The following is a 25667-nucleotide window of genomic DNA, read 5'->3' as shown; positions in this document are numbered from 1 at the left end:
CTCCTATCTCACACACTCTCTCTCCTATCTCACACTCTCACACTCTCTCTCTCCTATTTCTCACTCTTTCACATTCTCACTCACTCACCTATCTCTCACTCTCTCACTCTCTCACCTATCTCTCACCCTCTCGCTATTAGCACTGCCCTTACCACCACTCGACCTTAACCTACTTCACCCTTCACCGTTAACCAACATCCCCATCATATTCTTAACCCTCTCAACTCTTCGCATACCTACACATAAATATGCTTACCCCTAACTATACCTCCACGTAACTACGTAACTCATATCCCATAACCCTAGCTAACCCTACAACCAGATACTCCCCATCTTTTCCCCTACCCTAAACTTATCCGTTACTCCCATACATATTATCCAACTCCTCTTTATGCTCTGTATACGACTGTTTCCCACTCTACATATGACAGAGATTCAAAATGGCTATGGCAGTACAGAGTTCTCCTCCATCAGGGCTGTGGACACCACAGTCCGTCGGTGAGGACGGGATGGATTCCACCGTTACCATTGTCTGGGAAAGGTTGGTACTCGTCCCTTCATTTTTTTTTTTCTCTTGATAATCCCTTCAGTTAACCTTCATTAGATTAGAGTACTACACTATTTAAAAAAAATCTATGTTTTTTATTGCAATGATTATGTCATACTTCACCGGTCTTTTAACATTTTACAATTTGCAATACATACCTGTATGAAGAACTAACTTTTTTGTTTTCATTTGCATATCACTTTTTTTTTAATATTCTTTACCGTTTTTAAGTTCAGTTAGCTAAAAAAAATTCTTACATTTTGTATGCACAAAAAATATTAAATGAGATGAAATAAAGGGTGCTAACTGTGACAACTCTTAAGTCATTGTTAATATATAACGTAACCATAGACTATTTTTACGTTGATAGTAAACATGCATATTTAGAGTAAAACTGGTATATTAATATATATATGGAACAAATAAGTGATATATATTTAAAAAAAAAAAGGGGGAAGGACTATGGGGGCACATAACAGGATCCTGTCCTCAAGCACCTATGATCCGGTGTCGAAATTCCGTTATATGCCGATTTCTCGGCAGTCAACCCCACTAAAACTTGTTATGTCGTAAATATAAATTGATTTTTCTTCACAATGGTGTAGTCCCGTCTTAATCACAGGTTGTAGTTAGTGTACGACATGTTGACGACAGACAGACGGTCAGACAACGGTATACCATAATTTCGTCCTGTCTAAAAGCTGAAATCTTCAATCATTATTTTTTTGAGTTTGTCTGATGTTTGTTTGAGAGTTAAAAAGTACTACTTTCTATGAAACTGTTAATCTGGCCGGGGTAAAGTAATTGCAGAAAACCTAAAATAAAGAATTCTTTAATTAATAAAGTGACTTAATTACACTGACCGCTGAATTCTTTAATTAATAAAGTGACTTAATACACTGACCCCTGTAATGAAGGGTGAAAATGGAATAATTCCCACTTGCCTCTCCCCTTTTATTTGTTTTGGTGAAGCATGAATTATCCTTTTTAGCTCACCTGGCCCGAAGGGCCAAGTAAGCTTTTCTCATCACTTGGTGTCCGTCGTCGTCGTTAACTTTTTACATTTTGAACTTCTTCTAGAGAACCTCTGAATGGAATGAAACCAAACATAGCATGAATGTTCCTTATGAGGTGCTGGCCAAGTGTTGTTACTTTGTAATCGATCCATCATCCAAGATGGCCGCCAGTGGGTGACTTAGTTTAACATAGGACCCATGGGAAATACATACAAATGTCTTCTTTTAGAGAACCACGGAATGGAATGAAAACAATAATGCCATGAATGTTCCTTATGGGGTGCTCACCAAGTGTTATTACTTTGTAGCCAATCCATCATCCAACATGGCCGTCAGCGGGGGACTTAATTTAACATAGGACCCTATGAGAAATACATACAAATGTCTTCTTTTAGAGAACCACAGAATGGAATGCAATAGTAAAGCAAAGTTGGCCTCAACCATTATTTAAGTATCTGTTATGATTTTTATCTTTTTTATATCATTTCAAAATTCCAAGTTGAGTCAGGTGTGCGACACAGGCTCTTGAGGGCCTCTAGTTTACTTTCCTCACCAACTGGTTTCCGCCCAACTCTCAATTCCCTCCAGCCTAACTTCCACTCATTTCCAGGCTTCGATTCCAGAATCGTGTCCACCTAGTGGCATCTTTGAGGGAAGGGGGTTTCGGGGATTGGTAAGCTAAGTCGATTCTCGAGTTGAGGGTTGTAAATTATGTGTGCGAAGCGTCTGCATCGGTCAAAGGAAAATTTCGAAAATGTTTACAGAACTGGAGAGAAAACCTATTGCTACTAATATTTAAAACCTTCCAATCATTATTTAAAGCAAATTTTTAATATAAACATCCCTTAGGTAGAATTTACGATTACATATAAATACACTGATGGTTTACAGAACTGGAGAGAAAACCTATTGCTACTTGATGGAGAGCTAAGTCGATTCTCGAATTGAGCGTCTGCATCAGTCAAAGGAAATGTTCGGAAATGTTTACAGAATTGGAGAGAAAAACCCTATTGCTACTGATATTTAAAACCTTCCCATCATTATTTAAAGCATATTTTTAACATAAACACTCCTTTGGTAAAATTAATGATTAAATAGAGAATAATACATGGCAAAATCCGTATCATATGCCGTATCATCCCGAGGGATGATATTGGTCGAGGGTGATACGGCATGTGATACGGATTTTGCCATGTTTTATACGCTTTATCATATATTTCAACAGGAGAGTATATATGAACTGCTTTCTGATCCACAGCACCTGGGTTATCTTCAGTTCTTCTTTTGTCTTGTTTTAAAAGCGGTAAAAGAACTGCTCAATTACTCATCCGAAGTAATTGGGTTCTTACAATATGCGTGCTGATGTTTTAAAAATATTTTGTTTATTGTTTTTTTGTTTTTGTGTTTTTTGTAGGGTATTTCATTGAGTTCTTTTTTATAGTTGCATTTCTTGTGTCAGAAATATGAAAACTCGACTTTTGTGACGTCACATTCCAAACAATGTCGTCATTTGATAAATTGTGTCACGCCCGAATGACCGTTCATTTAGGACCCATTTATAGGAAAAAAAATATTAAGAAGCTTGCATAAATTAAAACGGAGTTCATGAAGAAGAAAAAAATTAGTAGGGGTGTGATAAAGGGTGCGATAAAGGGTAGGGTGTGATAAAGGGCGTGATAAAGGGTGCCCATCAAAGTTGAGCGATATGGATTAAACAGCAGGCTATTTATCAAATATTCAAAACTACTGTATTTACTACTAAATATATGATAAATATACATACACTGATGGAGAGCTTAGTCGATTCTCAAATTGAGGGGTGTAATCGGTAATCGTCTGCATCAGGTAACGGAAAGTTTCGAAAATTTGACCTAGATGGTCAAACGAATATTTCTTTTCTATATATTGTTAATTAATCACCGTTGGTTTTCCTGTTTTACATTAGTCATTTTGGGGCCCTTTATAGCTTGCTGCTTGGTGTTAGCCAAGGCTCCGTGTTTGAAGGTTGTAATTTTGACTTATACTGTGGATTCATTAATATTCGTTGGATACCAATTTTCGTGGATTTCGTGGGTACAGGGGGGCCACGAATTTAAAAGTTTAACAATTTACAAATTTCCTAAGGGAATATATGCAGACTTTTTCGAAACCATGAAATTAAATATCGAATATGCAAGTTTTCCTTAAACCACGAAAATTGGTACCCACGAAAAATAGATGAATCCACAGTAATTGTTAACTTTTTATTCATTGTGACTTGGATTGAGTGTTGTCTCATTGGCACTCATCTTATTTAAATTGAAATCCTCCCTTTGGAAATATTAGTGACTATTAGTGACTAATATTACATATGCCATCACAAGTTAGTTGGATGTTTATAAGATATCTGTTTCATAGATGACAACAGATATGTTGTAACCACAATTGCATCCTCTTTTCCTAGGAATGTGATCACTGAACACCTTAAATTAGCAAACAAGACCTCTTTGGAAGCAGGATTTGGTTACTCTTCCAGAGCTCTTTTGATCACCTCAGATTTTGGTGGGGCTTGTGTTACTCGGTCTTTGGTTTTCTATGTTGTGTTTTGTACGGTATATATTTTTTTCTTCATTTTTTGCCCGTGTCAGTTTGTTTTTGACTTATGAAATTGAATATCCTTTTGGTATTTTACCAGGTGTGTAGCCACCAGTGCCACAAAAAGACCATGTGCTCCAACCTTTGAGGAATAATTAGAAATCCTTGGTCCAAATATATCCTTATTTATCTATATCAATCATGGAGGCATAATACAGTTGGACAACTTGATTCTTAAACATTGAAAATATCTTTGAGCGATCCTGTTGGGGAATGGTAATTATTTTTAAAATAAATGGGGAATGTGTAAAGAGGTATACTCTAATACAGCAAAAGCGACACCATCAAAATTCGTACTATAGATCTGAGTTTTGTGGTAATAATCATTGTGTATAAGTTTCATAACATTTGGTTGAGGTAAACTAAAGTAAGAGAATGAATTGAAACGGGATGTACGGACAGACAAGGGTAAAATTTAATGCCGCCTCCACTATGTGGGGCATAAAAAGCTAATTCTGCCTGCAACTTCTGTTGAGCTGTCTGACTTCATGCAGATATTTACTATTGACATATGCCTACGGATTACTTTAGTCATTCGTGTTAAAACTTTTAAATTTTTAGCCTCAACTGCAAGAAAATAGCTTCACTGTCACATACTTCCCAAAAGATTGCCAAATGGTTCCCATACCAAAAAATTAAGTTCTGATTGTAATCCTAAACTAAGAGAAAACAACAAGTTGTTCACTTATACCTCATGTCTCATTCTCAATTATGTTTGGCTTTATAAATATTTTGATATGAGTGTCACTGATGAGTCTTATGTAGACGAAAAGCGCGTCTGGCGTACTAAATTATAATCCTGGTACCTTTGATAACTATTTACACCACTGGGTCGATGCCACTGCTGGTGGACGTTTCGTCAACCAAGGGTATCACCAGTCCAGTAGTCAACATTTCGGTGTTGACATGAATATCAATAATGTGGTAATTTTTATAAATTTCCTGTTTACAAAACTTTGAATTTTTCGAAAAAAACTAAGGATTGTCTTATCCCAGTCCCAGGCATACGGTAGATTACCATAGCCGAATTTGGCACAACTTTTTGGAATTTTGAATCCTTAATGCTCTTCAACTTTGTACCTTTTTTGGCTTTATAAATATTGACATGAGCGTCACTGATGAGTCTTATGAAGACGAAATGCGCGTCTGGCGTACTAAATTATAATCCTGGTACCTTTGATAACTATATACCACTTCTTATTTAATAAGACGGTATTGACTTGCAGATTCTACAGACATGAAGATTTTCGGTAAATGATGGTTGCTCAAACCTAATATGAACTACTGGTAATTCATTATTGCTGGTATCAGATTGTTCGTCTGCAACTTGTTTCAATGGCTTATCAGAATTTAACCGAACTCAACTGTGAAAGATTTTCCAAAGGGGCCGGGCAGGATGTTGTACCTCCGTATTTTAATAATGATTTAAGTTATATTTGGTGTTTTAACACCAAACCATGAAATCCACCGTTTCTGCATATTTTATTTGGAGGAGACAGGTGACAAACATCATGGTTCAAAGACACATAAGAAACTGGCAAATAATAATAATTTCAAAGAAGACTGGTATAGAGTAATTTTTTTAATTTTTCCATTGTTCTCCGAGACTTATAATTGTGCCCGGCACTGTTTAGTAGCTCGTACTTTATTACAGGGTTCATTTTGTATGTATCATATCCAGCATGATTTCAGTTCCCTTCACAATGTTATTATGTATGGTACATGATTCCATCAACTCATCAGATCAAAGTCATCTCTCTACAAATTTAAAGATTGATATTATAATACATGTATATGTGTGGTATAATAATTTAAATCTAAACTGTATCAAATTTGGAATAATGGTGTTGTGACCTCTAGAAAATTATAAAATAATTGCTAAAAACAACATCAGACAAATTAATGTCTAAAGTCTACAATTAATTTCAGTGTAATGTGATGATGCCAGTGCCTACAAATTAGTTTCTTAAACCATTTTATTTTGGAGATATTCAAAGAAAAAATAACCAGAAACACATAAAAATCTGTTGAAAAATGCTAGATGCTTGACAAAAGTATCCACAAAAATAACCTGGGTAACAGTATCAGTGTTATTTGAGGTGTAGGAAATTTTAATTCTCGATAATAGAGATATATTAGAACTTTTAACAACCATGGTATTTTAATGGATAGTAAGAATTATAATTATTTAACCAGTTACTGTAAATGGAAAGATTATTGCTACACTTATTATTGTGATTCAGGGACAAGCAGCATATAAGTGAGGATTTATTTTTGCAATGCCCTAGAACCTCAATATTTTATTCATAGCCCAAAATAGTTAAAATTAATTGATCATTGATTATATCTGTGGTTAAAGTGAGATAAATCAATTACAAAATGACCAGGAAAAAATAAAAATTAGAATTGGAAGTTTAGTAAAGGTGATTGTCTGTAGTTTAACATTTTTTTCAATATTTAAAGTAGTTGACATCAAAAGAAGAGCATAGTTGAACTATTAACAGGCATAAGTGAGGAGTAAAAGGGATTATTATACTTTACTATAGTATAATGTAAACCACTAATAATAAAATCAACAAGAATTATCCCGTTGCCATCAAGAAACTTAGCATAGGCAAAATAACTGGGAATATGCACATTGTATAAATGTCCCCTTTTTCCTCAAGGGAAACTGATTTTGAGCCAGTGAGGACTCAGGATACATGGCAAAACAACTGTAATATAGAGCCATTTATTCAGTAATTAATTTCAGCATTTTCAGCACAGCTGATTGTAAAACTGTACATGTCACAATAATTTTAATATTGCTGTTATACTTTATAGACAACTTTTTCCAAAATATTCAAAACCCTGTTTACTAAGTAAAATAAAGTAACATTTATTAAACTTTTTTTTTAAATGTTATTCAATATTTTAGATCAAATACGAGTCTGGTTTACTCTTTCCCATTTGTTGCATTTTAAATGATAGAAATGCAGTAAATCTTACCATTTCATTATACTCTAAAACTTGTTTTCTGATTGCTGAGGTGTCTGTCCAGGTTATAAAATCTTCCATGTTTCTGTAATAGAAAAGGAATTAAACAGCCATGTGAGAATGAATTAAAGGATAATAAATGGGGAATGTGTTCACAGGACACAGATGATGCCCTGCTTGCATATAATGTTTGATAGGGACTAAACTCAAGAACTGTAAAAGTGACCCTACCCAAATGTGTACTTGGTCTGAGTTTCATGGTAATAAGCATTGTTTATAAAGTTCATAACATTTAGTTGATGCAAACTTAAGTTAGAGAATGGAAATAAAAAAATTCAGCAACTTTTCCATTTGTAAAGAACCATTACTCTAGAATGGTAAAAGAGATTCCACCAAAACTCATTCTTGATCTGTGTTTTGTGGTAATCAACATTGTGCATAAGTTTCATATCATTTGATAGAGGCAAACTAAAGTTAGAGAACAGAAACTAATATATAAGCAATTTTTCAAAAAAAGGTAGAAGGGCCATAACTCTAGAACAATAAATGTGACACCACCAAAAATCCAAACTTGATCTGTTTCGAGGTAATAAGCATTGTTTATTTTTATAACATTTGGTAGAGGCAAACTAAAGTTAGAGAATGGAAATGAAAAATTCAGCATATTACTATAAATAAGATACCAATTTTTCAGGAATTTTTCATTCCCTCCGACCTAGAAATTTATTACCAAATGGTAAATGTAAAAATAATTTGATACCAACAAATTATCCAGAAAATGTTACTTACCTTGTGACAAGATATGCTGGATCTGAGACAACTTCTGGTCCAACTCTAACATCTGAATGTCATGTCAAGGTATTAAAGATTTCCAACAATTTAGATGAATACAACAAATAAAGAAATAAGAAAAATTTTCCTTCCCATATTTTCCTCATTATTCTCAGATTGAGACCAGTTTTACAGTAAAAAAACAAACAAAAGTTAATATTTGTCTGAAATTGAATTTTTGGTAAAAAATCTGTTGGGTTTAATTAAGTAATTTAAAAGTGATGGGTTGGGAATGGTGGATTGTTTCAAAGAAGAATTTTTTTATTTATTTTTTTAGGAAAAGAATAATTTTGGCATCCATATATTTTCTGTGAAATCTTATGTTATTTCTCTTCTAATAAAAATTTACTCAAAAGCAGTGACAGTATATATATATATAATATTACTGTGTTATTGTTTTTGCACAAAGGAGTAGGTTCAGTAAGACCCCTTTTTGGCCCCAAAATATAGCAGTTTTAGAAAATTGTGAAAATGTAATCTTTAAGCTACATTTTGGAAAGTAAAATGCTTCTGCTACATAAATATGAGCTGTTTTTGACAATACAATGCACAAATATCGCGTTCTAGCATCATTAAGTCATGCTAAATTACTGAAATCTTCAAAATTTTAGCATTTTGTTTAATTTTTAGATGGTTTCCGTCTAAAATAAAAGTGGCCACATTCGTGTTCATTCATAATACTGAAATGTAAGTTGTATTTGATGATAATACAAAACATATATAAAGGTTGAGGATGAACACGGTTGCATCCACTTTCATTTTTGACAAAAACCATCCGAAAAGTGACGTTTTTTGGCATATTTGATAGATTTTTTAATATTTAAGCTTGAATCAGAGCGTTTTTAATGACTAAAACAGTTAAAATCTTTCACATAAACTAATCGAATCAATTGAAATAGGCACTTAAGTGTTTAAAAAGTGTTCAAAAACTTTCGTTAGATGAACCTGAAATTTGAGGCCAAAATCGGCCCTTACGGACCTACTCCTTTAACTGTTCATTATTCTTAAAAAGGAAAAAACATGTAACATGTTTTGGGGATAATAACTTAAAGCATTTAAGTTCAATTTGTTTTTAAACCAAACAGTTGACACCTGTTTTGCAGTGCAATATTTTTGATAAACCACCATATTTACTTATGTACATTTACATGGAACTTTTATAAGGATTTCATTCAATCTAACTTTTTGCAACATTGAATGTTGCCCATTTACTAAAGTTCTGTTGTTTTTACACATGACTCTTGATAGAAAAACAAGAGGCTGTCACAACGACAGCAAACCGGATTTATTAACATTTATTTGTGTCCTGGCAATATCACAAGAACCATAACTGATGAATGCTGAAAGTGAAAATCGTCAATATCAAATTTGACCTCCATTTTGTAGTCAGTATCAACATATTAAAATTTGAAAAGCTTAGATTGAATGGTTCAATTAGTAAATGCAACAACGTGAATGGAAACACCATTTTACGATCTTTCAAGAACCATAACTCCTGAATGGTAAAAGTCAAAATCGCCATTATTGAACTTGACCTCTATTTTGTCATCAGTAACAACATATAAAAATTTCAAAAGCTTTGGTTGAATGGTTTACGAGAAAATGAACGGACACGACTGGAAACACCATTTTTCAATCTTTCAAGAACCATAACTCCTGAACGGTAAAAGTCAAAATCGTCATTATTGAACTTGACCTCCATTTTGTCATCAGTAACAATATATTAAAATTTGGGAAGCTTTGGAGGAACAGTTCATGCGTAAATGCACGGACACGACTGGAAACTCCATTTTTCAATCTTTCAAGAACCATAACTCCTGAACCATAAAAGTCAAAATTGTCATTATTGAACTTGACCTCCATTTTGTCATCAGTAACAACATATTAAAATTTGGGAAGCTTTGGAAGAACAGTTCATGCGTAAATGCACGACACGACTGGAAACTCCATTTTTCAATCTTTCAAGAACCATAACTCCTGAACCGTAAAAGTCAAAATCGTCATTATTGAACTTGACCTCCATTTTGTCATCAGTAACAACATATTAAAATTTGGGAAGCTTTGGTAGAACAGTTCATGCGTAAATGCACGGACACGACTGGAAACTCCATTTTTCAATCTTTCAAGAACCATAACTCCTGAACGGTAAAAGTCAAAATCGCCATTATTGAACTTGACCTTCATTTAGTTGTCAGTAACAACATATTAAAATTTTAAAAGCTTTGGTTGAACGGTTCATGAGTTAATGCACGGACAACATTTGATTGCCGCCCGCCCGCCCGCCGTACATCCCCAAATCAATAACCGACATTTTTGTCACAAAAATCCGGTTAAAAAGATACGTCCTTGTTCAATAAAAGTTGTTGCTGTCTTCAAGTTTTCTGACATGTGATTTCTAACCATAACAACAGGAAGACGTCGCCTGAAAAATACAATGGTCTATCTTTAATTAAAATCTTCATTTTATCAGTAAACTGTAGAAAATATAAATGTATGAATATCAGTAATTGATATTATTACATTGGTTGAAATAAAATACAGTGTTTCCCAGTTAAAAAAAAAATAAAAAATTTCTGCCTGAAATAAACTTAATTAGACTCCTCTGATATCATACAACAATAATTGTTGTCAAAACTTTGTTGATGACTTTGCAGTGTTGTTTGAATGATCATTGTTTTCTTTTTCTTTTTGGCAAGGACGTATAACTAACACAAGGATGTATAACTAACAATATACGTCCTTGTTTTTGGACATTGCATTGTCTGTTTTTCTTTGAATTATGGTATGTATTTCCCCCTTTGATATCAACTTCTTCTATCTTTAGACATTCTCAATTGATTTAAATAGTTTGCTGCATGTTTGGTATACCATTGTCCCTAGTAGGTTAGGTAGATTCAAATGCCAATTCAGACCATGTTCTAAATGTGTGGTCCAGTGGATTCTGTTGTCCTTTAAATAAATGATTTTTTTAATCACAGCAACTATTAATATACCGTAATGTCGGAGTTTTTTTTACATTTGGTTTATGTAAATTCAGAAATTTGTTGTGTGTATTCATTTTTGCAAAAGGAACAAACAGTCTCTTAACAAATGATATACAATTGTTCTTGGTTTTTTGAAAAATGTTTTCAAACAAATTTTGTAGATTGATTTCTCTCTGGGTAATTTGACTAACCTACAGAATGATGTTGCAGTGACTTCATCAGCCAGTGACAGACTTCTTTTCGTTGGAACCAATCCCATACACTGTCTGAAAGTAAGAAAAAACAACTGGTTTAATATACAAAAAAATAAAGTTATTTTTTTTAATTGATTGAAACTAATGCCAAGCAAATTCTGAAAAATTTAAATGATTTTATGGTACTTCAAAAGTCTCATTATCTGGATTCTGGAATGAAAAAACAGAAAATATTCAATATCAAATTCCAGTCTGAAAATGAAAATATAACAGTTTACAACACAGATCACAATGTCTTTTCTGCAAAATGAGCAAAAAAATCCATTTTTTTTTAATTTCATAGAGCAAAATGTTCAGTATATTTTTAGAAAAGGATTTTCGGTTATGCTAATTATATTAATGTTAAATCAAATAAGTTTACATCTTAATTTTTTGGACACATAATGAGAATGGGGTTTTTAACGACCTTCACATGGTCGGCTATACATATAGGTTACAGTACACCATTAGATTTTAAGGGCGCAGCCATTTTATGAGCATAACATGGTATTCAGAATTAAGAGTATGGCTAATCCTGATTGGTCAATATGTGCGCCCATTATTTTTAATTTTTAGAGACTTTGTGCACTCTGTGTTATACAAAAGGCAAAATAAAAATTATTCTGTAGCCCTAATGGCACTGAGATGACTTTTCAACGCTAGGACAAGACACATATTTTTAAGGGCAAAATTGATAGGCATGGGAGATAAGTACAAAATACGCTAAGAAAAGCAACGCGAACCTATATTTTTGGGACCAAAAAATACTGTCCTAATAACTTTTCTTTGATTCTAGCAAGGTTTCGTTAAAAAAATCAACTTTCTAGTCTGTATCTCGAAAAAGGCTACCATTGTCGCCTATGGGAAAATTAATTGTTTATTTCAATCTACATATTTGACACATATAAAATATCTACTAATGAAATTAAGTTGTCTCTCTTTGCACAGCATGTTCAGAAAATACATCTTCAAAAACATTTGAAATGCTACAATGTATTTTGAGAAAAAAATTTGTCAAGGCAGTCAACTTTCAAACTTTTTACTTTTCTGAAACATCAATGGCTGTTAAAATAAGAAATGAGTATTGTTGTCATGTCTTTGTAATCAGAAACATGTTTTACTGAATCACAGTTTGTATAATTCCCCTAAACTGATCAGATGGTAAAATGTTTTATATGGCAACTTCTACAGGAAAACAGCAGCAAGTCAGTTAGTATTAGAATTGCAAGTTCCTATCTCAAATCTGTCTCCCTCATTTCAACCTGATCAGCTGGTGTATTGATATTACTTAAGTAATTGTAAAGCCAAATAAGAATTGTGATTTATTTGGTGAATTTGTTTTTATATCGCTATTTTGGGGGGCTTTTAATATTCTTTTCAAAAACATTTCTTTTTATTAAAACAAGGAGATGTGGTATGATTGCCAATGAAACAACTATCCCCCATAGTTCAAATGAAGTGGATGTATGCAATTATAGGCAACCATGTGGCCTTCAACAATGAGAAAACCCATAGTCAGCATTACAATAAAAATATCAAATAATCAATTGGGAAAATCAACATCCTAGTTTGTAACAAAACAATTTATGAAAAAAATATGACAGACATGAACCAACAACAAACACTGAACTACAGGTTTCTGACTTTGAGCGGGCACTTAAAGAATGTGGAGGGTTTAAATATATTTGAAGGCTTGACCAAGGAGGTTATATTAGAACCTCCTTGGCTTGACTTACATTTATGATCAGCGAGAATATATGGTTTGAAAACTTTTATAAAAATGATTAACAAGAGAAGATTAAATTCCATCTCTTATTTGATAGACATGAGTAGTTTTCCATTCTTTGGTCTTACAGTGCAATAACAGGTTTTAGAAGTTCTTTTTTTCTTCTTCTGGTAAACAACAGCTGATATTGTGATCAGTCATTCGATACAGACAGGGACCTCTGTAAGGAGCTGCATAGTATATTAAACAGTCCTTAATCTAAATCAGTCAGTCAGAGACTGTGGTTGGTATGACCTTCTATAAATACAATATCTTTTAGCACATGATCGACATTGTTGACTTGGTGGAGTCTTTGATAGTTGATATATATATATATATCTGTTTTCGACATTTGGTCAGTTTGGTTATAGAGATTTCAAACTGCCATTTAGAAACCTACTTCAACCAGGTCACCAAAGAAAATAACTATTAAATAAACAGGGACCAAAGTTTTGAAACAGATCAAGTAAATAGAAAAATATGTCCATTCAGAAAATAAAGTCCCAATTTTATTTTTTTTCATTGTATATACATGTATAAATTTTTGAAAAAAATCAAATATTCAAAAGGTAGAACGAAATTATTCATTCCAAAAGGGAAAACACTATATAAAATAAATACAGTACATATTAGTTGGAAAACCAGTACTTCTTTAAATTATCCAATGATTATGACATGCAAATCTCACATATTCTTGCGATACAACCAGATTCAATGATAAGCATGTACAAATGTAATAACTATACTAATTAAGTGTAATTCAGAGAGAGCTTGTACCCCATTCCCTCTGTACATATCCAACTGTTTTGACAAATGACAATCCAACTACAAAATTCCTTTCTTGGGAGATGTTACCATATGAAAAACCTATACCAATATTTACCAATACCTGTGTTTCACAATTTCTGACAAAAACATTTACAAGAATAACTACCTAATATTTGACTAAAATTTGTCTCTATCATTTGTTGTTAGTATCATTATAAGAATAAGAAGATCAGAAAGACTTCCAATTAACCCCCCTGACAAGTGTAGTTTGCTAGTTCTGTCAAGCAGGAGGGTTTTGGGGTGGGTCAAATGGAAAGTTTTTCTACAGAACATTAACCTCATGGACTTTTTTATGACTAACAGTAACAAAACAACAGTTTATTTATTGTCAAGATAACTTATATTACACAAGAGCAAATATATTTATCTTTACATCACTGCATGTAAACAAACTCACACCCAGTCAATCAAATACATTGTTGATATGCAATATATTTTCTGCAGGATGCAAATAATGTGAGTGAGAATTCTTGGCACTGCATCTATGTATGAAAAACTATTCAAAATACCAAAATGGTGAATAAACGTATCAATTGTGAAGGTTTAGTCATCAAAACAAGCAGCTAATTTAGACATCTCAACTAAGGGGAGAGAACTTTTACTATACTACAGATCATTAGATAAACAATCAAGATATTATCAATTTCATTGTTAGTTGCTTACTTTAATATAAGTGAATAGTGATAATCTGTTCTACCTGATTATTATTATCAAGGAATCAGAGGGAGGAGAGTTAACTAACTTATTTATGTCCATCACATCTTTAAATTAGAGGGCCCAGTGGGGCCACAATGAAAAGAAAGGTTAAAGCCTAGAAGTTGTAAATAAGAAAAATATATTTTTTGGTTTTTTTCGGGACCAAGGACTCCTGGGATCTGCCTATGTTTTTTTTCATCCCTTAAATATAAATGAATATTAATTAAGATTGTTTATCAAACTGAAGTTTTCCAATTGATGTGGTATATTATTAAAGTAATGAAAGTTCTCTGTTGAAGAATCATGCATACAGTCATACTGTTGGAATTCTTCATTATTTCATAACAATTCTTTGGTTTAATAGCATCAATTTATTTATAAACCAGAGAACAAATTTTCAAGTAAATATTTGTTAACTTGTATATTCATTAAAAGAAAAAGTTTTCAGATTGTTTGGGGATTTAAGAAAATTGGCTATTTTCTACTCATACAAAATGTAATTGTGAAAGTATGTACCAAAATGTCTTAATATGTACAGTTATACGAGTTATTCTCAGTCATTTATTTTGATACGAAAATGGAAAAGGTACATTTTGGGCTATTAATGGTCCTCTAAATGAACAGAAAATGAAACATTATATCAGATTTATGAATAAGTTTTTTCCCTTCAATATAGACACCTTAAGAATATGTAAATATTACCATAGCCTTGTTGACACAATTCTGACAATTAAATTGAGTTTTTAAATTGAGATTTATGAGTTTAACTGTCCCTCTGGTATCTCTCGTCCCTCTTTTAAAGTATTGTCAAGGGAAATTTGTAACCAGATGCTCCGCAGGGCGCAGCTTTATAAGACCGCAGAGGTTGAACCCTGAACGGTTGGGGCAAGTATGGACACAACATTCAAGCTGGATTCAGCTCTAAATTTGGATTGTGATTAAATAGTTGACACAGCATAGATTTCTGACACAATGAATGTGGTCTAATGAACTTAAAATATTTGTTTGCCTTTGAGCAATTCACTATGCTGTTGAATATTAATCCTCTCAAAAAAAAGTGCATATACATTGTATATTGTATAAAACAATGATTTAAGTTGATTCAACTACTATTCTGGAATCTGGACAAAGAAAGATAACTCCAATTGAAAAATTCCTGCTATTGCACAATATTGTGCAATTAGATATTTCTTGCTATTGCGCAATACTGTGCAATTGAAAATATTTGCTATTGCACAATACTGTGCAATTGAAGATTTCTTGCTATTGCGCAATACTGTGCAATTGAAAATTTCTTGCTATTGCACAATACTGTGCAATTGAAGATTTCTTGCTATTGCTGAATACTGTGCAATTGAAAATTTCTTGCTATTGCACAATACTTTTAAAATATAATAATTTTGGATCCTGATTTGAACCAACTTGAAAACTGGGCCCATTATCAAAAATCTAAGTACATGTTTAGATTCAGCATATCAAAGAACCCCAAGGATTCAATTTTTGTTAAAATCAAACTAAGTTTAATTTTGGACCCTTTGGACCTTAATGTAGACCAATTTGAAAACGGGACCAAAAATTAAGAATCTACATACACAGCTAGATTTCGGCATATCAAAGAACCCCAATTATTCAATTTTGATGAAATCAAACAAAGTTCAATTTTGGACCCTTTGGGCCCCTTATTCCTAAACTGTTGGGACCAAAACTCCCAAAATCAAACCCAACCTTCCTTTTATGGTCATAAACCTTGTGTTTAAATTTCATAGATTTCTATTTACCTATACTAAAGTTATGGTGCGAAAACCAAGAATAATGCTTATTTGGGCCCCTTTTTGGCCCCTAATTCCTAAACTGTTGGGACCTCAACTCCCAAAATCAATCCCAACCTTCCTTTTGTGGTCATAAACCTTGTGTTTAAATTTCATAGATTTCTATTTACTTAAACTAAAGTTATAGTGCGAAAACCAAGAAAATGATTATTTGGGCCCTTTTTGGCCCCTAATTCCTAAACTGTTGGGACCAAAACTCACAAAATCAATCCCAACCTTCCTTTTGTGGTCATAAACCTTGTGTTAAAATTTCATAGATTTCTATTCACTTTTACTAAAGTTAGAGTGCGAAAACTAAAAGTATTTGGACGACGACGACGCAGATGACGAGGCCAACGTGATACCAATATACCACCAAAAATTTTTCAATTTTTGCGGTTGTATAAAAATGTATCAAAACTCAAAGCTCAAATAAACTGGTATTGCTCTATTGTCATTTAAGCTTGATATTGTCACATTTTTAATCATTTTTATAAAGAACATGGTCATTAGTTTTCTTAACTGAATTGTTTCATGTTTTTCATGTTGGGGCCTTCTGTAGTCGACTATATTGTATGGGTTTTTCTCATCGGTGAAAGCTTTACACTTGCCTATAATTACCTACATCCACATTTGAACTTTGGTGGATATATGTCTCATTGTACATTATACCACACTTCCTTCTTCTTACACAGTAATTCATTTCTAACTGCAAAAAAACGTAGATTTGCCCTTCTCATACAAAATACAAGGTGATCACTACTTGCTAAATCGTCTTAAACATCTACCGTTTTTCTATTATTTATGTCCATATCAGAAATCTGTTAACTACAACCTAGTATATGGGGTTATTTGATACCTGAAACAATTCTAACACCCTATTATTTGTTGTATTTGTAAAATATTACAATAAGTATTGATGTGACTTAGATTTTATCTTAGGATTATGGGTAATTTATAGTTATTTGATAGTCCCTTGGATCTTACAGTGTGCCAAATTATAAAGTACAAACTGCAATTCAAAACACATAATATTTAAATTTAATTTTGAGACACTGTATAAATACAATATAATGTTGGCCACATAAAAGGAACTGAGTAGTAAAATAGTATTAATTGTAGTATCCTACTCTAACATTTTATATTCAAAATACAATTGTAACATTCAGTATGTTTACTGATTCTGTGGAATGTCGAATGTTTGGGAAAATTTATTTTAATGCATGAATAGCAGACATTAACCTATCTGAGTACTACATGTATATAATGGTATTCAGGTTACACACACAGTATTTAGTCACTCCTGATATTCACAACTTAAACGAATTTCAGGACTAGGTAATGAGATCAGTATTTACCTACATTCAATAAGCACCAGGCTAAGGGACTATGTTTAGAAATACAGGGTATAACAGAGACAGGGGTTATATGTTAACACCAATGATAATGTTGAATGTCAGTATGACAACTGTATCACATTTTTTAGTTTCCATGCATGCACAACTCTTCAATAAGACGCACAGAAATGTTCCTAATGGTGCTGCACAATTACATCATTCACATGTGATTTCCAGACTTGGGGTAATTGTAATTGTAATCGTTAATCAGCTGTAATTGATTACAATTTTTCAAGTAATCAGTGTAATCATTAATCAGCCAACAATCTGATTACATGTAATTTAATTTAATCAATTACTTTTCAAAATACCCTGTAATCATGATTACTTTTTGATTACATTCTGATTACAATAAAAAAAAATCTAAAATTGTGTTTTTGGTCATTAAATGAACCTCTTTGTTATTCATATTTGATAAATTTTTAACATACGAAAATGGTTTGGTTACTTTATGCATGTCTACTTCAGTAAAAAATAAACTGTTACAGTATTGAAAAGTCATAATTATATACCTTTTATCTTAGTAAAAGATATTGTATACATGTATATTCATCGTTTTATAATGATCTTCATATTAATATTTGATAATAACTGTTATATATTCAAGTATTACTTTTCTTTAACCCTGAATTATAATCTTTTGTTAATTTTTGTGATTTTTGTCAACTTTGAATTGACAGGTAGGAGACTAATTAAGGTTTGTTTTTATTGCAATTACCACTTGAGTATAGCTGTAGGGAAATATATATGATAAAAGATAAATCAGACATGAAAATTTATCTAATTAGCACAAACTAAATTAAAAGTTGGACAAATATGTTGTTTAAAATTTTAAAAAATGTATTTGGACTGGACATGTAAAATGCAATGATTTATAGTACTTACATATTGTTTACAATTTGATTAAACATTTCTATTAAAATTTAACATAGTTTTAACTGGTAACTGTATTTCATCCATATTTAAACTTCCATAAACTGCAACTTGGAATACATATGAAAGAGGTCAGAAGACAAATAAAAAAATTGATTATGATATATCTTTATTAAATTTAATTCAAAAATAATTCAGAGATCATTGGTGATAAAGTGTAATGTATATATTTGTAGTGAAATTTGGTGTTTATTTAAATAGATGAAGTCAGGGATCTCCATGGCCTGTTTAACGATGGCGGCCCGCCATCGTTCAAATGTCTTGCGCCATCGTCAAATGACTCGCGCCATCGTTAAATTGTCTTGCGCCATCGTTAAATTGTCTTCCGCCATCGTTCAAAACTTCATCGTTTTTTGTAGCCCAACGCCATTTTTTTTATCAATTATAATCAAATGCATGTAATTGCATAACCCTTAGGCTTTTTATGTTATAATCCAATACAGTTCTAACGCCTGAGGGATATCTGGATTAAGATCGCTAATTAATCACTTGTACCTGCATGAGCTTGTACAGGTAGATCAACAAACCAGACAGGAGAATACTATCTGAGGATAGACGATCCATTTGTCGAATTAATCAACTAAGTTTCAGCAAATGATTATGATAATTTAGATTAAATAAATAAATTAATAATCCAGTTACAAAGAAAACAGTTTAACAAGTCGAACACGTGCTTTATTTTGACTTACGCAATCAGCATCCCCCTTTTTTAAGAAGTACAAAATAAGACGCAAAACAGTAAATATTATTTCATCGCAAATAACTCGAGTACTGCTGTAACGATAATTTAGAATTACTTTAAAAGTTTAAAAACTTAAATATTTCCAGTAAAGAAATATCGTATCGTAATTCCGAATTCATTTCGTATATTACAATCAAATTGATACATCCGCGTTTCCGGTTTCTATTCAGACTCGAAAGATACATGTTGCACAGTATCAATTTGCCAGATAAAGTCATTAAAAACCTTGTCAACGTTTGCTTTACAAATCTCTTTAACCTTTTACATAACCCGTACGAATCGTTTTGTTGTTGCTGCAAATCAGCCATACCTGAATTTGACAGTGTCCATGAAAAATAAGCTCCACATCATGATTTTTAACCCCCATAACAATTACCAACCAGGTGCTCCGCAGGGCGCAGCTTTATACGACCGCAGAGGTCGAACCCTGAACAGTTGGGGCAAGTATGGACAAAACATTCAAGCGTGATACAGCTCTGAATTTGGATTGTGATCAAATTTTTGACATTACATGTTTTTTTTTTTACACAAAACAAATGTCAAGATTTTACAAATCAATTAAAGATTTCTTCTTCAAACTTATTCAAATCTAAAATTAAATAGTTGACACAGCATAGGTTTCTGACACAGAATGAATGTGGTCTAATGAACTTAAAAATTTTTTTTTGCCTTTAAGCAATTCACTATGCTGTTGAATATTAATCCTCTCAAAAAAATTTTTGAAGAAATTTCTTTTTATTTATGAAATCTGAAATGAGAAAAATTTAACCCCCCCCCATTTTTTTTCACATCCCCGTTTCCCTTTTTCCAAAACTAATATCAATTCAAATTTCTAATGGAGTTTGCAACAATAACTACTCTTTTAAATACATCATAAAATATTAAAATGTAAAGTAAAGTGCTTGTTATCACTGAATGGTAAAGATTGGTTGGTAGTAAAAGTGAATATACATTGTTTATTGTATAAAACAATAAAAACCAGATGCTCCGCAGGGCGTAGCTTTATACGACCGCAGAGGTTGAACCCTGAACGGTTGGGGCAAGTATGGACACAACATTCAAGCTGGATTCAGCTCTAAATTTGGATTGTGATTAAATAGTTGACACATCATAGGTTTCTGACACAGAATGAATGTGTTCTAATGAACTTAAAATTTTTGTTTTCTCTTAGAGCAATTCACTATGCTGTTGAATATTAATCCTCTCAAAAAAATGTTTGAAGAAATTTTCTTTTTTATTTATGAAATTTCAAATGAGAAAAATTGAACCCAATTTTTTTAATCACATCCCCCTTTCCCTTATTCCAAAACTAATCTCAATTAAAATTTCTAATGGAGTTTGCAACAATAACTACTCATTTAAATACATCATAAAATATTAAGATGTAAAAAAACTGCTTGTTATCACTGAATGGTAAAGATTATTTTAATTTATCAGTTGGTAGTAAAAAGTGAATATACATTGTATATTGTATATAACAAAGATTTAAGTTGATTCTGGACAAAGAAAGATAACTCCAATTAAAAAAAAATCTTGCTATTGCACAATATTTTGCAATTAGATATTTCTTGCTTACTATTCTGGACAAAGAAAGATAACTCTAATTCAAAAAAAATTTGCTATTTCACAATATTGTGCAATTAGATATTTCTTGCCATTGCGCAATACTGTGCAATTGAAAAGACTTGCTATTGCACAATACTTAATATAATAATTTTAGATCCTGATTTGGACCAACTTGAAAACTGGGCCCATAATAAAAAATCTAAGTACATTTTTGGATTCAGCATATCAAAGAACCCCAAGATTTCAATTTTTGTTAAAATCAGACTAAGTTTAATTTTGGACCCTTTGGACTTTAGTGTAGACCAATTTGAAAACAGGACCAAAAATGAAGAATATACATACACAGTTAGATTTGGTATATCAAAGAACCCCATTTATTCAATTTTTGATGAAATCAAACAAAGTTTAATTTTGGACCCCGATTTGGACCAACTTGAAAACTGGGCCAATAATCAAGAATCTAAGTACATTTTTAGATTCAGCATATCAAAGAACCTAACTGATTCATTTTTTGTCAAAATCAAACTAAGTTTAATTTTGGACCCTTTGGACCTTAATGTAGACCAATTTGAAAACGGGACCAAAAGTTAAGAATCTACATACACAGTCATGACAGTTAGATTCGGCATATCAAAGAACCCCAATTATTCAATTTTGATGAAATCAAACAAAGTTTAATTTTGGACCCTTTGGGCCCCTTATTCTGTTGGGACCAAAACTCCCAAAATCAATCCCAACCGTTCTTTTGTGGTCATAAACCTTGTGTAAAAATTTCATAGATTTCTATTAACTTAAACTAAAGTTATAGTGCAAAAACCAAGAAAATGCTTATTTGGGCCCTTTTTGGCCCCTAATTCCTAAAATGTTGGGACCAAAACTCCCAAAATCAATACCAACCTTCCTTTTGTGGTCATAAACCTTGTGTTAAAATTTCATAGATTTCCATTCACTTTTACTAAAGTTAGAGTGCGAAAACTAAAAGTATTCGGACGACGACGACGACGACGACGCCAACATGATAGCAATATACGACGAAAAATTTTCAAATTTTGCGGTCGTATAAAAACTTCATCAGCAACATTCTATATTGGCAAATTTCCAATGAAGTTATTTACATAAAGTTATTGGCAAATAAAAATAGAAAATGACATCATAGTCATGTCTGGCAAATGTCCAACATACCTTATCTAAAAACATTTTAGATAAGATAAGGAAAAAAAGCTTCATCAGCAACATTTTATATTGGCAAATTTCCAATGAAGTTTTTTACATAAAGTTATTGGCAAATAAAAATAGAAATAAAAATAGAAAATGACATCATAGTCATGTCTGGCAAATTTCCAACATATATTATCAACTACTATTCTATACAAAGAAAGATAACTCCAATTGAAAATTAATTGCTATTGCACAATATTGTGCAATTAGATATTTCTTGCTATTGTGCAATACTGTGCAATTGAAAATTTCTTGCTATTGCACAATACTTGATATGGAATCCTGATTTGGACCAACTTGAAAACTGGGCCCATAATCAAAAATCAAAGTACATGTTTAGATAAAGCATATCAAATAAGCCCAAGAATTTAATTTTTGTTAAAATCAAACTTAGTTTAATTTTGGACCCTTTGGACCTTAATGTAGACCAATTTGAAAACTGGACCAAAAATTAAGAATCTACATACACAGTTAGATTTGGCATATCAAAGAACCCATTTATTCAATTTTTGATGAAATCAAACAAAGTTTAATTTTGGACCCCCATTTGGACCAACTTGAAAACTAGTCCAATAATTAAAAATCTAAGTACATTTTTAAATTCAGCATATCAAAGAACCCCAAGGATTCAATTTTTGTTAAAATCAAACTAAGTTTAATTTTGGACCCTTTGGACCTTAATGTAGACCAATTTAAAAATGGGACCAAAAATTAAGAATCTACATACATAGTTAGATTCGGCATATTAAAGAACCCCAATTATTCAATTTTTGATGAAATCACAAAAAGTTCAATTTTGGACCCTTTGGGCCCCTTATTCCTAAAATCAAACCCAACCTTCCTTTTATGGTCATAAACCTTGTGTTTAAATTTCATAGATTTCTATTTACTTATACTAAAGTTATGGTGCAAAAACCAAGAATAATGCTTATTTGGGCCCCTTTTTGGCCCCTAATTCATAAACTGTTAGGACCAAAACTCCAAAAATCAATCCCAACCTTCCTTTTGTGGTCATAAACCTTGTGTTTAAATTTCATTGATTTCTATTTACTTATACTAAAGTTATTGTGCGAAAACCAAGAATAATGCTTATTTGGGCCCTTTTTTGGCCCTTAATTCCTAAACTGTTGGAACCAAAACTCTCAAAATCAATCCCAACCGTCCTTTTGTGGTCATAAACCTTGTGTCAAAATTTCATAGATTTCTATTCACTTAAACTAAAGTTATAGTGCGAAAACCAAGAAAATGCTTATTTGGGCCCTTTTTGGCCCCTAATTCCTAAAATGTTGGGACCAAAACTCCCAAAATCAATCCCAACCTTCCTTTTGTGGTCATAAACCTTGTGTTAAAATTTCATTGATTTCTATTCACTTTTACTAAAGTTAGAGTGCGAAAACTAAAAGTATTCGGACGACGACGACGCAGACGACGACGACGCCAACGTGATAGTTTAATTTGAAGTTATTATTTTATAAGGCAGCAACCATTTGATTTTCTGGGGGGGGCTATGGTTTTTTTTTCTGGACAAATTTTTTTTTTCGCCTGCGGCGAAAAACAATCTATTTTTTTCGCGACAAGTCGAAAACATTTTTTTTCTTTCAATTTTAGCATTACATATAGTGGCAGCTGAGGGTGAAACAAACAATTTTTTTTTCTCAGAATCAAAAACAAATTATTTTTTTCTCAAAAAAATGGAAACAAACTTTTTTTTCCAAAAAAAACCATAGCCCCCCCCCCCCCCCCCCCCCCCCAGAAAATCAAATGGTTGCTGCCTAATTGAACCAAATAGAATACTTTCTCAAAAATGCTATAGTTATATTGAACTTTTATTCATTCACATCATTCAAAATGTTTTGTTTTTAAATTCATTGTAATCAGATGTAATCATGATTACTTTGCCAATGTAATCATTAATTTAATCAGATACTTTCAGAAATGATGTAATCATTAATTTAATTTAATCGTACAAATGACAAAGTAATTGTAATTTAATCAATTACATTGAAAGTAATCGGACCCATCTCTGGTGATTTCATGTACGTACAGTGTACAAACAAATGTATATATAAATTAGAGACCTGTGATATGATTGGTAATGAGATAACTATTCAATAGAGTCCACATAAAGTGGATTTAAACTACTATAGGTTACTGTCCATCATTCAACAATGAGTAAAAACATACCATCTAGTCAGATATAAAAAGCAGAGGCAGATTTAGGGGGAAGGGGGGCCCGGCCCCCCTTTTCTGAAAAAAAAATGGTCTATTATATAGGGAATCATTGAAGCATGTTTGGAGCGGGCCACCTCTTAGGCAGTCAGTGGGCCCCCAAAAATTTCTGTATCCGCTACTGAAAGGCCATGAAAAATGTTAAACAATTCAAAGTTACTACAACATAACTTGCAGATTGGTTGATTGGTTGTTATCTGTTTAACATTCAGTGGCAAGTATTTCAGTTGAATTGTCTTTACTAGAATTTCATTGTATTTCTAGCAAAAAATAAATGTGTCCAATTTTAGACTAATTTTGTGTAAAATCAAATGTCTATTGTTTTTATCCTACAGCCAAAGCTGGTAATTTCTATTATAAGTCAAAAATATACTATTTTTTTTTATTATTTTTACACAGCATTAAATCTTTTGTCTACAATTTTTTGTTTGTCTAAACTAAATAAATATATATATCTGTACACTTCTGTAAGTGTGAGATCTAGGTGGGTGTCCTAAGCAGCAGTATTATTGACACATTTTAAAATAATATCCCCAAAAGAATTCAGTTGCCATTTGTATGTTTAGATGCTGAGAAGTGACAACTGACAAATCTTCTTTTAATATAAACTTAAAGCTAATTTATAAAACCTGATAAAACAAAACATATTACTGTACCTGATTTCACCATGATACATTGAATGATTTATGAAGAACACATGCCTTTTGATAAATTTAAAATTTGTGATCATAAATGTGGATTCCTCAATAGTAGTTTTAACTATTATTATTTACATGAAAAACAAAAGCACAACTAAAAAATATCCCAAATTAAACATACATATTTTATATATATGTAAATGGAAATGTTCAGACCCCTAAATCCCTTTGCAAAGAAACTGTACTCCAGCATCCCTGACAACAACAAGTATTATTTTAAATAAACGTATATATATATATACTCATGCAATGTTAAACAAACAAAAAAACCCAAGATAACTGAAATGTAGCAATATCTTAAAAGTCTAAATGAATATATACCAATAAATTTTGATTCAAATACACGTTATTCAATTGTCCTAATACGAGAATTAATCGGGTCAATAAAATTCATATCGGGTGATGCAAAGCCAAATCCGATATGAATTTTATTGACCCGATAAATTCTGTATTAGGACAATTGAACACTGTGTAACAAATTTATCCTGATTTTGTTATTTTACATATTATTATATTCAAATTCAATTTGAGGACAATATCAATCAAATATATTATAGATATTTAAT

The 25667-nt window shown here is 32.1% G+C and overlaps 1 protein-coding gene across 1 annotated transcript in view; it reads right to left on the bottom strand.

The window, feature by feature from the left end:
• Window positions 1–5766: 5766 nt before the first annotated feature.
• LOC143064294 (U3 small nucleolar ribonucleoprotein IMP3-like) overlaps window positions 5767–25667 on the bottom strand; it is a 36497-nt gene continuing 16596 nt past the window's right edge. Inside the window, exons 3-7 of the mRNA XM_076237033.1 lie at window positions 11180–11254; window positions 10347–10426; window positions 7963–8014; window positions 7186–7258; window positions 5767–5955 (exon numbers count right to left, since the gene is read on the bottom strand). Of these exons, the coding sequence (XP_076093148.1) occupies window positions 5929–5955; window positions 7186–7258; window positions 7963–8014; window positions 10347–10426; window positions 11180–11254 (307 nt within the window). The 3' untranslated portion in view covers window positions 5767–5928. The remainder of the gene's footprint in view (window positions 5956–7185; window positions 7259–7962; window positions 8015–10346; window positions 10427–11179; window positions 11255–25667) is intronic.

The sequence above is a fragment of the Mytilus galloprovincialis genome, chromosome 2, assembly GCF_965363235.1.
Source record: "Mytilus galloprovincialis chromosome 2, xbMytGall1.hap1.1, whole genome shotgun sequence".
Lineage (NCBI taxonomy): Eukaryota > Metazoa > Mollusca > Bivalvia > Mytilida > Mytilidae > Mytilus > Mytilus galloprovincialis.
Note: the sequence above shows the minus strand (reverse complement) of the source record. Positions and strands in the feature narration are given on the sequence as shown.